Source organism: Balaenoptera musculus, chromosome 15, assembly GCF_009873245.2.
Source record: "Balaenoptera musculus isolate JJ_BM4_2016_0621 chromosome 15, mBalMus1.pri.v3, whole genome shotgun sequence".
Taxonomy (NCBI): Eukaryota; Metazoa; Chordata; class Mammalia; order Artiodactyla; family Balaenopteridae; genus Balaenoptera; species Balaenoptera musculus.
In genome coordinates, this window is record NC_045799.1 from 27,593,012 (window position 1) to 27,605,181 (window position 12,170).

General features: G+C 37.9%; 1 protein-coding gene across 1 annotated transcript; it reads left to right on the forward strand.

Moving 5' to 3' along the window:
* Positions 1-6,549: 6,549 nt before the first annotated feature.
* Positions 6,550-11,909, forward strand: LOC118880682 (beta-defensin 125-like). Its single transcript, XM_036824468.1, has 2 exons — positions 6,550-6,607; positions 11,578-11,909. The coding sequence occupies exons 1-2, from the start codon at positions 6,550-6,552 to the stop codon at positions 11,907-11,909; spliced, it is 390 nt and encodes a 129-aa protein (XP_036680363.1).
* Positions 11,910-12,170: the final 261 nt, after the last annotated feature.

The window sequence follows — 12,170 nt, forward strand, 5'->3', positions numbered from 1 at the left end:
ATTATTTCCCTGTTGATATGGTGGGTTACAATGACTGATGTTGGAATATTAAACCAGTCTTGCATACCTGAAATAAATTCCTTCTGATCCTGGTGTATAATTATTTTTATACATTTCTGGATTCTATTTGCTAATATTTTGCTGAGATAGTTGCACATAAGTTCATGTGAGCTACCTGTCTGTAGTTTTCCTTTCTTGTAATGTCTTTCTCTGTTTTTAGTATTAGGGTAGTGCTGACATCACAAAATGAGTTAGAAAGTGTTCCCTCCTCTTCTACTTTCTGGAAGAAATTGTGTAATATTGGCATTAAATCTTTTGAATTATTTGGAAGAATTCTCCAGTGAAACTATCTGGACCTGGAGATTTCTTTTTGAAAGGTTTTAAATTACAAATTCAATTACTTTAATGGTTATAGAACTAGCCATGTTATCAATTTCATCTAGGTTGATTTTAGGTAGTTTTGGGTTTTTGAAGAATTGTTCTATTTCTGCAAGTTGTAAAATTTATGAGTGAAAAGTTTCTTGTAGTATTCCCTTATTATCTTGTTTAATGGCTATAAGATGGTAATGTTATCCACTGTTTCATTGCTGGTATTGTTGATTTGGGAATTCTTTCTTTTTATGTTTATCTACTTTGAAATTAGATTTAGCAATTTTACAGGTTTTTGGTTTTTTTTAAGAACCAGCTTTGTGGCTTTTTTCCTGCTCTTATCTTTATTCTGTCCTTTCTTCTGCTTACTTTGAGTTTGTTTTGCTCTTCTTTTTCTAGTTTGAGGTAGGATCTTAGATTATTGACATATTTCCTCTTTTATCACGTTAGATATGGCCAACATACAGTGATAGATTGTATTTTATTTTTCATTCACTTCAAATATATTTTTATTTTCTTTGGGAATTAAAGAAATGAGGAATTTCTTTCCTCATCCCATGGATTATTTAGAAGTGTGTCATTTGATTCTCCAAGGGTTTGGAGGGTTTTGGCTTATGGTGTTGTTCCGTTTCCTTCTATACCCTTGCTGATTTTATATATGGTACTTCTATCGTTTGCTGAGAGTGGGATGTTGAAGTCCCTAACTATAATTGTGGGTTTGTCCATTTGTATTTCCAGCCCTGTAAGTTTTTGTTTCATGTGTTTTGAGGACTACAGATTTAGGATTCTTAAGCCTTCGCAGTGGATTGACTTTTTATCATTATGTACTGTCCCCTTTTGCCTCTAGTCATTTTCTTTGCTCTGAAGTTTCTTTATCTGATATCAATATAGCAACTTCTGATTTTAAAAAAATTAATGTTGGCATGCATCTTTCTTGCATCCTTTTACTTTCAGTCTACCTATATCATCGTATTTGAAATAAATTTTTTGTAGGCAGTATATTGTTGTACCATGTTTTAATATTTTATCCATTCTGCCAATATCTTTCTTAAAATTGGTGAATTTGTGTCAAATACATTTAGGGTAATTGTTGTTTATTTTTTTATGTAGTTTTAGTACTAGGGTAATGCTGGCATCACAGTGACTCAGGTCTGCCATGTTATTATTTGTTTTCTTCCTTACCTTAATTTATTATTTCTCTGTTTTTCTTTTCTTGCCTATTTGTTAGTTAATTGAGCTTTTTAAAGAATTCGGTCTTGATTTATTTTACAGTGCTTTTAGTATGTCACTTTGTATAGTTGTCTTAGTGTTTCCTCTAGGTATTTTGAGATACATATGTAACTTACCATCACCTACTGGCATAGACATTTTGCCACTTCAAGTGAACTGTAGAAATTTTACTTCCATTTAGGTCTCTATTACCTCTCCACCTTTAAAATACAATTGTTTTAAATATTTCCTCTACACGCATTGAACACCATAATTGATGGCATGATTTTTTCTTCAACCATCAAATATTATTCAAGAAATACATGAGAAGGATAGCATATTATAGTTACCTTAATTTTACCCATACTGACCGTCTTCTTTCTTTTTTTTCATGTAATCATTTATTGTTGTAAGAACATTTAAGACTATTCTCTTAGCAGCTTTCAAGTATACAATATAAAATTATTAACTATAATCATCATGGTACATGTTAGATTCCCCAGAACATAGTCATCTGACAACTGGAAGTTGGTACCCTTCGACCAACACCTCCCCATTTTCCCCAGCCCCAGGTAACTATCATTCTGTTTCCCTGAGCTTGGATTTTTAAATTCCACATATAAGGAATATCATACAGTATTTATCTATGTCTGACATTTGATTTATTTTTCTTAACTTTTTATTTTATATTGGAGTATAGTTGATTAACAATCTTGTGATAGTTTCAGGTGTACAGCAAAGTGATTCAGTTATACATATACATGTATCTATTGTTTTTCAAATTATTTTCCCATTTAGGTTGTTACATAATATTAAGCAGAGTTCCCTGTGCTGTACAGTAGGTCCTTGTTGGTTATCCATTTTAAATATAACAGTGTGTACATGTCAATCCCAACTTCTTTATCATTACCTTTCTCATCAGAGAACTTCCTTTGAAGGTAGATTGCTAGCAACAAATTGTATTCCTTTGTGTGAGAATGTCTTTCTTTTCCTTTCATTCCTGAGGGATATTTTTGTCAGATTTTGCAGAGTTTGCAGTTGACTACTCTTTTCTTTAAATACTTAAAAGTTGTGATTTTTGTTTTGGCCTATATGGTTTCAGAGGCAAAATCCACTGTCACTTGAATTGTCAAATTGTCATTTGAAATTTGTATTCTCCTGTAAATAATGTGCTGCTTCTCTCTGCCTGCTTTAAACATTTTTTGTTGCTGTTTTCAGGTTTCAAAAGTTTAATTGGAATGTATCTTGGCACGGAATTCTTTGTGTTTAAACCATTTGTGGTTTACTCAGCTTCTTGAATCTGTAGGTTTATACCTTCTGCAACACTTGTGACTATTTCTTCAAATACTTTTTCAGTACATATCTCTCATGCTCCACTCCTTCTCAACTCTGATGATTCAAATATTAGCTCTTTTGTTAATGTTCCATGGGACAACATGCATGGAAAGGCACACATTTTTCTGTTCTAGATTGGAATATTTTGTAGCACCTGTCTGGGGTATGTGTGAGGAATTAAGGAAACTCAGGGAACTCAGGCCCGTGTAGATTTTCAAGTCTGGAGGAATATACACAGCCCACTCTTCTCCACACCTTTCAGACTCTTGTTTTTTTTTCTATTCATTTTATATTGAAATAGAGTTGACATAAAATATTATGTTAGTTTCAGGTGTAGTGATTTGACATTTGCATACATTATGAAATGATCACCATGATAAATCTAGTAACCATCTGTCCCCATACAAAATTATTACAATATTATTGACCATATTTCTTATGCTATATGTTATATCCCCATGGCTCATTTATTTTATACTTGGAGGTTTATACCTGTTAATCCCCTTCACCTTTTTTAAAAAAATATCCTTATTGGAGTAATATTGCTTTAAAATGCTGCATTAGTTTCTGCTTTATAACAAAGTGCATCAGTTATAAATATACATATATCCCCATATCTCCTCCCACTTGCGTCTCCCTCCCACCCTCCATTTCCCACCAATCTAGGTGGAAATAAAACACTGAGCTGATCTCCCTGTGCTATGTGGCTGCTTCCCACTAGCTATCTATTTTACATTTGGTAGTGCATCTATATCCATGCCACTCTGTCACTTCAACCGAGCTAACCCTTCCCCTTCACCATATGCTCAACTCCATTCTCTAGTAGGCCTGTGTCTTTATTCCCGTCTTGCCCCTAGGTTCTTCATGACCATTTTTGTTTCAGATTCCATATATATGGGATAACATACGGTATTTGTTTTTCTCTTTCTGACTTACTTCACTCTGTATGACAGACTCTAGGTCCATCCCCCTCACTACAAATAACTCCATTTTGTTTCTTTTTATGTCTGAGTAATATTCCATAGTATATATGTGCCACATCTTCTTTATCCATTCATCTGTTGATGGACACTTAGGTTGCTTCCATGTCCTGGCTATTGTAAATAGAACTGCAATGAACATTTTGGTACATGAATCTTTTTGAATTATGGTTTTCTCAGGGTATATGCCCAGTAGTGGGATTGCTGGGTCATATTTTTAGTTTTTTAAGGAACCTCCATACTGTTCTCCATAGTGGCTGTATCAATTGACATTCCCACCAAGAGTGCAAGAGGGTTCCCTTTTCTCCACACCCTCTCCAGCATTTATTGTTTGTAGATTTTTTGATGATGGCCATTCTGACTGGTGTGAGATGATATCTCATTGTAGTTTTGATTTGCATTTCTCTAAGGATTAACGATGTTGAGCATTCTTTCATGTGTCTGTAGGCAATCTGTACATCTTCTTTGGAGAAATGTCTATTTAGGTCCTCTGCCCATTTTTGGATTGGGTTGTTTGTTTTTTTGATATAGAGCTGCATGAGCTGCTTGTAAATTTTGGAGATTAATGCTTTGTCAGTTGCTTCCTTTGTAAATATTTTCTACCATTCTGAGGCTTGTCTATATATATTGTTTTTGATTTCCTTTTCTGTGCAATACTTTTAAGTTTCATTAGGCCCCATTTGTTTATTTTTGTTTATATTTCCACTTCTGTAAGAGGTGGGTCAAAAAGGATCTTGCTGTGATTTATGTCATAGAGTGCTCTGCCAATTTTTTCTTCTAAGAGGTTTATAGTTTCTGGTCTTACATCTAGCTCTTTACTCCATTTTGTTTTTATTTTTGTCTATGTGTTAGTAAGTGTTCTAATTACATTCTGTTACTTGTAGCTGTCCAGTTTTCCCAGGACCACTTATTGAAGAGGCTGTCTTTTCTCCATTCAATAGTCTTGCCTCCTTCATCAAAGATAAGGTGACCATATATGCGTGAGTTTATCTCTGGGCTATCTATCCTGTTCCATTGACCTATATTTCTATTTTGGTGCCAGTAACACACTGTAATGATTACTGTAGCTTTGTAGTATAGTCTGAAGTCAGGGAGCCTGATTCCTCCAGCTCTGTTTTTCTTTCATGGACCCAACCTAAGTGTCCATTTAGAGATGAATGGATAAAGAAGATGTTGCACATATATACAGTGGAGTATTACTCAGCCATACAAAGAAATGAAATTGAGTTATTTGTAGGGAGGTGGATGGACATAGACTCTGTCATACAGAGTGAAGTAAATCAGAAACAGAAAAATAAATACTGTATGCTAACCATATATATGGATTCTAAAAAAAAAGAAAAAGGTTCTGATGAACCCAGGGGCAGGATAGGAAAAAAGATGCAGACGTAGTGAATGGACTTGAAGACCCAGGGAGGGGGAAGGGAAAGCTGAGACGAAGTGAGAGAGTGGCATTGACATATATACACTACCAAATGTAAAATAGGTAGCTAGTGTAAAGCAGCTGCATAGCACAGGGAGATCAGCTTGGTGCTTTGGGACCACCTAGAAGGGTGGATAGGGAGGGTGGGAGGGACCCGTGATAGGGAGGGGATATGCAGGTATATGTATACGTATAGCTGACTCACTTTGTTATACGGCAGAAACTAACACAACACTGTAAAGCAATTATACTCCATTAAAGATGTTAAAAAAAGAAAAAAGCCTTAAATGAAGTGGCATGGGCACACATGTCCATGGAGAGGAAGACTCAACACAGTAAAGAAGTCATTTCTCTTCTAACTACAACACAGCTGTAACTCAATTGCTTTCATAGTCCCAACAAGATCTTTTGTAGATATACCCAAGACTATTCTAAAATTTTTATTGAAAGGCAGAGGAACTGGGAGAGCTACAACAATTTTCAGAAGGCAGAATAAAGCAGGAGGTATCCCTACACTATCTCAAAGTATATTATACAGCTACCGTAGTCAAGAATGTGTTGTACTGGCAGAGGAATAGATACATAATCCATGGAACAGAATAGAGCACCAAGTATGGCCAACTAATTTTTGACAAACCTGCCAAAGCAATTCAATGGAGGAAGGATAGTACTTCCAACAAACGGTTACTGCAAAAATTGGCTATCCATAGCAACAACAACAACAAAAAAAAATCCATTCAAAGCAAACTTCACAGCTTATAAAGAAATTAATACACAATGGATTGGGGCATCACTCAGATGGAAAGGGGGATAATCTACTGGCGGTCATAAGCTTACTGGTCTGAAACAAGTTGGATCTTGATACAGCGTTCTGCTATCATGGGTATATACACAGTGTTGCATACAGAGGGAGGAGAAGTAATTGGCCCCATCCAAGGTTAAGGAGGACTTTACTGGGGAGTTGTTTCTTTCCATCAGACCCTACACATCCTCAGGATTATACTTCATTTCATAAGGCCTCAGTTTCCTATAACAGTTTCTAGAACAGAGCATTATTTTGTCATGCACACTCAGTGGTGCAAGTTAATTATCTGGTGTTCTGGGTGGCATAGCATTCTCCTCCTCTCTGGTTCATCACCCATGATAGGCCAGTAAAGGTGACCACTCAGAGTCTTAACTGTGCAAAGTGTTCTGCATTCCTCAGGATGCAGGGCTCCCTCTCTCCCAGAAGCCATGAATCTCCTGATGCTGACCTTCATGATATGTGGGTTACTAAATCTGGTGACCAAAGGTAATGGAACCCTACAATGGAGAGATGATGGAACTAGGAGGAGTTGTTGACCCTGGGCTCCCCAGGTGTCTTGAAGGGGAAAGAGAGTCCACAGGAAAAGCCTTGGGCCAATAAAGAGCAGCGCAAGTGCTCTTATGATGGCATGCTGGCAGCTCCATGTCCCTGCTCTCTAAGAATCTGTTGGAGACATTTATGTACTTATTATTATGTACTTATTATTTTTGCTAAGAAGTGTATTTATGTTTCATATACAAGTATATTCTATACAACCATTCATAGACATAAACCATTCAACATAAAATTCCTAGACATGCACCTTATTCCTGTCTGCTTAGTGCATTGTCAAATTCTGAATATTGCAAATGTTTAAAATGAAGGAAAATATCCAAGTTTATAATATTTTCTATTTCTTTGACTATGGAGAAGTCCAACTTCAAATATATATTTATCATGTATTTCGATTTTTCTGTAAAGTGTGTGGTTCTGCTTATTTTTCTCTTTTATTGTGAGGGCGGTAGATTTGTTTCCTGCTGATTTATAAATTTTTGCTTATAGGTTCTATTTTGCAACTTAGCTATTTAATGTTTTGAGTGTATTTTTCTGTTTTCAATTGAGATGGTACCTGAGGGTTTTGTAAAGAAACATTTTACCAAGCCAAACTGTCCATCAGTGGAGTGCTGTTAATAGCTATATTTAAGTTGATGCTACCTGATTCTGTATCTGTTTTCCTTCTTTCTTTTTGTTTTCAGAGAGAATTCACACGAGGGATAATATTTGGGCTAGATGGCTTATGTGCCTGAACTAATACCATTGTAATTCATATTTTTTAGATTTATGATTTTGAAATATTGGTGATGGAGGTCATAAGTCCTAATGACATAGTAATTCCAGACTGAGGAGCTTTGAAATAAGTGATGGCTGTCATTCTAAAAAAAAAAAAAAAAAAACATTAAGTTATAGATTATTCCCAGTCACCATCATTGTATTGCTTAAGCCACATTCTTGGAACTATCTTTGATATTCTAAGCTGTGAGATCCATATCTACCAGGAAATCTATTACATCTACCTGCAAATTATGTCTAGAACCAACTGATCTCACCACCTCCATCCACTGCTACCGTTCTGATTCAAGTCACTATCATCTCTCACCTGTTACTGCTTCCTCATAGCTTCCTCACAGGTCTCTGTCCTTCTACTCTTGCCTCCTGCCGCCTTCTGTCAAGATAGCATAGAGTGTGATCTGCTCGCACTGGAAGTCAGACCATGTACCTCTTCTGCTCAAATCTCTGCAGTGGCCCCCTCTTCACTCAGAACAATAACCAGCGTCCTTACAGTGGCCCACCAGGCCCTCCATGATCTGGTGCTTATGACCTCTCTCACCTCATCTCCCACCACTCTAGTCCTCTAGTCCTTGCTCACTTTGCCAGAGCCACACTGGCCTCAGTGCCCTTCCTCAAACATGCCAGGCTTGCTCAACCCACAGAGTTCTGTTTTTTCCTCTGCTTAGAATGCACTTGCCCTACATAGTGGTGTGGCTACTTCCTTCACCACCTTCAAGTCACCGTTTAATTGTCACCTTCTCTCAAGACCTCTGCTAACTGCTGTTTAAGAAACTGTCATCTGCCCGCATGACACACCAAATAGATTCCACTTAAATCTATTCTCTCTTATTTCTGAAAACCACTTATCATCCTCTCACATACAGGATAATTTACTTGTTTTCTTTATTGTCTGTTTTCCTCTGCTAGAAAGTAAGCTCCATGCGATTTTGTCTGCTTGGTTCACAAAGGTACCCCAAGCACCTAGAATAGAGTCTGTACCACAGTTAGGGGCTCAAACCTCTGTTGAGTGATGGGCTGTACTCGAAATTTTAACTCTGGTGGGAATAGTTGAAAAGGAGTAGTGAGCAATGCAAGTGAGAGGCAAGTTTAAAGAAGAATTGACAAAACAAGATGATTTAACGTGTTTGGGAATGGAGGAGAAATGCTGACAGGACTCAGATTTCGAGGATGGGCACCCTGGAGGAAAAAAAAAAAACAGAGAGGTAATCTTTGTAGAAGTGAGGAATGAGGAAGCAATGTTAGACTTTGTCCAGGATGAAAGAAGTGGTACATCTACCCTTGAAACTTACAGAAAATTCTACCAAGGGCAATAGAAGTGGAGCCAGTAAAATAATAAGAGAACAATGAATCATTGGAGAAGTTGGGATAAAGCCAACATTCCCAGGGTAGGAAATAGGAGCCAAATTTTCGTTGTGCTCTCTCTCTCTATCTCAACCTACGAAAGGTACTTTTCATACTTTATCAAATTAAATGCAAAAAGGGTTGTTTTGAGAATTACTTGACCTTCTTCATACATCCTTGGCTTCCTCCAACATAGAGCCTTTGCACTAGCATTTCCTAGAACACACCAACCTTGGTGCTTCTCGGGCGGTTTGCTGAGAAAGATGGTCATATAGTTGCTTGATAAATGATCATACAATGGAACAGATTAGTTTCACGGTAGATGCCTATCCTCCCTCCTCCAATGAATTATCACGCTGCTTAGAAATCCTACTGTATTTCTTGTGTGAGCTCATCTTTCCTCTTTCCTAGACCACTTTTTTTCACTGACCTTTCTTTCTTTTCAATTCTCCTGCTCCACTCCTGTCTGTGATGTTCCCTCCCAGCTTAGGACTTTACCCCACATCTCAAGATTTTAAAAATTCAAATGGCACTTTTTCTTTTTACCGCTGCCAACACTCATACCAGTATGGCTTTGCACCCATCTTCTCTTTCCCTCTTGACATAGCTGAGGAAGTGTGCTTCTCCATATCACATACAGTCAAGTGCTTTATGTGTTCTTAATCCTTGTCACCTAATCAAGGACTATGCCCTTCTTTTGCCTCGTTTCCCTCTTCTACGTTAATCTCTCCCTTTCTACTTGTTCCTTCTTAATATTTGCAAACATGCTCTCTTATTTCCCGGCTTTCAAAACAAACCTGAAAAACCTTCCCTTGACTCCATATTGTCCTCCAAGTACTTCTCTATTTCTCTGCTCTTCCTCACAGCTAAACTTCCTAAGAGTTTGGTCTCCAGGTGCTATTTCCACTTCTCATTCACATGTCAACCACTTCACTTCTGTTTCTCCTCTTCCTACCACTCTGAAGATTACCAGTGACACTCATCATGTGAAATGCAATGGAGGCTCCAGCTCCTGCTTTATCTCGCTCAACCTCACAGCAGTATTTGCCTACAAGTGTCCACGCATTCCTTTAGGAAACGTTTTCCTCACTTGCATAATCTAGTCATACCTGATACAACTTTCTTTGTATCCCTTTGGCATTTGCCATTTTCATGCACACCAGCCTAACCTGTGCCTGGCAGTATCCTCAAAGCATGGTCGATTGCTTGCAAATCAGTCCTGTATGGGGCAGTCCGGAAATGACAGGGAATTGTCAGCTCACTCTGGTATCATCTATCAACTACTGGATGGTGGAAAAATATTCCAGCTCCTCTGACCCTCAAGAAGGATAAATTGGACCTTTATCCTAGCCATACACTAATTGCCAGATTTCCCCATGGGGTCATGCTCTAGTCAATCACAGTGGTAACTAACTGTATAACTCTCCTCTTTTTGGCTGTCTTATTTCCCTAACGTCCCCATTTCGAAACTGATTTTGGGATGTGGGGAGTGCTGAATGCCCTCAACTCATTTATTATACCGTAGTCAAAATTTATCCCAAGGTCTGCTTTTGGGAAAACTAATCTAATTCTCTAGTGTCTCATTCTCCTGTTTTGCTCTAAGTATCTGGCTGTTCCTTCTGAGCCTTCTCCTCCTATCTGAGCTCTCTATATTGACAGTCCCCAGAATTTATCTATGGCCCCCTTTTATCTCACATTATTCCAACACTATATGTACTTTATCTATAACTGTAGTTTTAAATACTATCCATAGCAATGATTCCACAATTTACATCTAGAATCCAAACTTGTCTACTGAGTTGCTACAGCTATATCCTACTGCCCTCTGGACATCTGAGGTATATTGTGTCATATACCCCAAAACAAGTACTTGTAACCACCTTTTTCTCTTCCCTCCAAATCGTGTTCTTTCCTCTGTTTACTATTCTATGAATAGCAAGTATCACGAATCTCCCCTATATCGGCTCAGAAATGTACTAATGTACTTGGATTTCTCCATCCTCCACTGACTTTATATTCAAACAATCGATGTCTTTAGTCTGTTCTCTTCTTTACAACTCTCACAGCCCTAGTTCCAGCCATCCTCATGTTTCACCTGACCAAAGCTTCTAATGTGTCTCCCAGATTCTATTCTTCCTTTTCCCTTATCTAATTTCCATGTGAAATCCTAGCTAACTGTCTAAAACATGAAGTATGTTAACTCACATGATGGTTTGAAATAAATAAAAATGCTTAATGGCCAAATTGACTAGGCAATGGCATGATTACTTCAAGCTCATTTTATCTTGTGCCCCTTTGCTCTTTGCACATTATACTTCAGACTCTTCAGCTTTCTCTTAATACCTTAAAGACACTATGCTGTTTCTCAGCACTGGGACTGAGCATTTGATGGTCCTTTCCTGAAATAATCTTTGCCTCCTGTGTATCCTGTTGCCTCCTTTCATCCTTCGTGCCTTGCCGTGGCTCAACTATTAGCTTTACATATGTCTATCCTCTCTGTCTCGTTTTCTTCCTCCTCCTCCTCTTTCCTTCTTCTCCAGTCTTTCTCCTGCCCCCTCCTCTCTCCTTCTCTCTCTCCTCTCCCCACCACCAGCAATATCCTTGATGGCACATGTCACAGTTTTTAATATACAGGTTTAGTTTTCTTCTTTGTCTCTCCAAATGGCTTGTGGTATTTGTTATCATATTACTTTTGATGGCAATAGTAGTAGTTGTCAAACTTTGGAATTAATGTTTGTTGTCTTGTGGCTAGAATTTTTAAATTGACTGCTTGTTTAACCCTGCAGCTGGCTGGTTTGTTGAAAGATGCTGGAAGAATGATGTAGGACACTGCAGAAGACGATGTTTACATCTCGAAAGGTACAAACTTCTTTGTAAGAACAAGCTGTCATGCTGCATCCCCCTACGCAGTGACCATTCATACACTCAGTGGCCAATACGTCCCACATTCGGTGAAGATGTAACTGTTGGATTTGGTACTCACGATGGTTTTCCTTTTTCTCCCATATCTGGGTTGAATGATGAGGTAACAATTAAAACAATTGAGACTGAAGAAACCACAGTAACTGGGACGACTGCTTCCGAGAGATTCTCCCTAGACTTTGACAACTTCTCCTGAGAGCGTTGAGGGTACAACATTTTCTCATGAGCCTGAGACAGCAGATCTATATAAGCATTGGGACTAATATCCAGGGAGCCAGTTCTACAGATGCTATTTCACCGGGGACAGTTCAATCGAGAATTGGATGACATAGAGGTGGACATAACGCTACTGCCAAGGCAAGCACCGAGAGAGTTACCTCACAATTAGAAATGTATAAAGAGAAGTGTATAGAAGATATAGGGATTCTTTATTTTGGGCTTAAATTCTTTCTTTGTT

Excerpts from the sequence above, each read along its gene's own strand:
- LOC118880682 (XM_036824468.1), top strand. The coding sequence starts at position 6,550 with ATGAATCTCCTGATGCTGACCTTCATGATATGTGGGTTACTAAATCTG. Across the intron at positions 6,608-11,577 it reads ACTAAATCTGGTGACCAAAG|CTGGCTGGTTTGTTGAAAGA; the intron begins GTAATGGAACCC and ends TTAACCCTGCAG.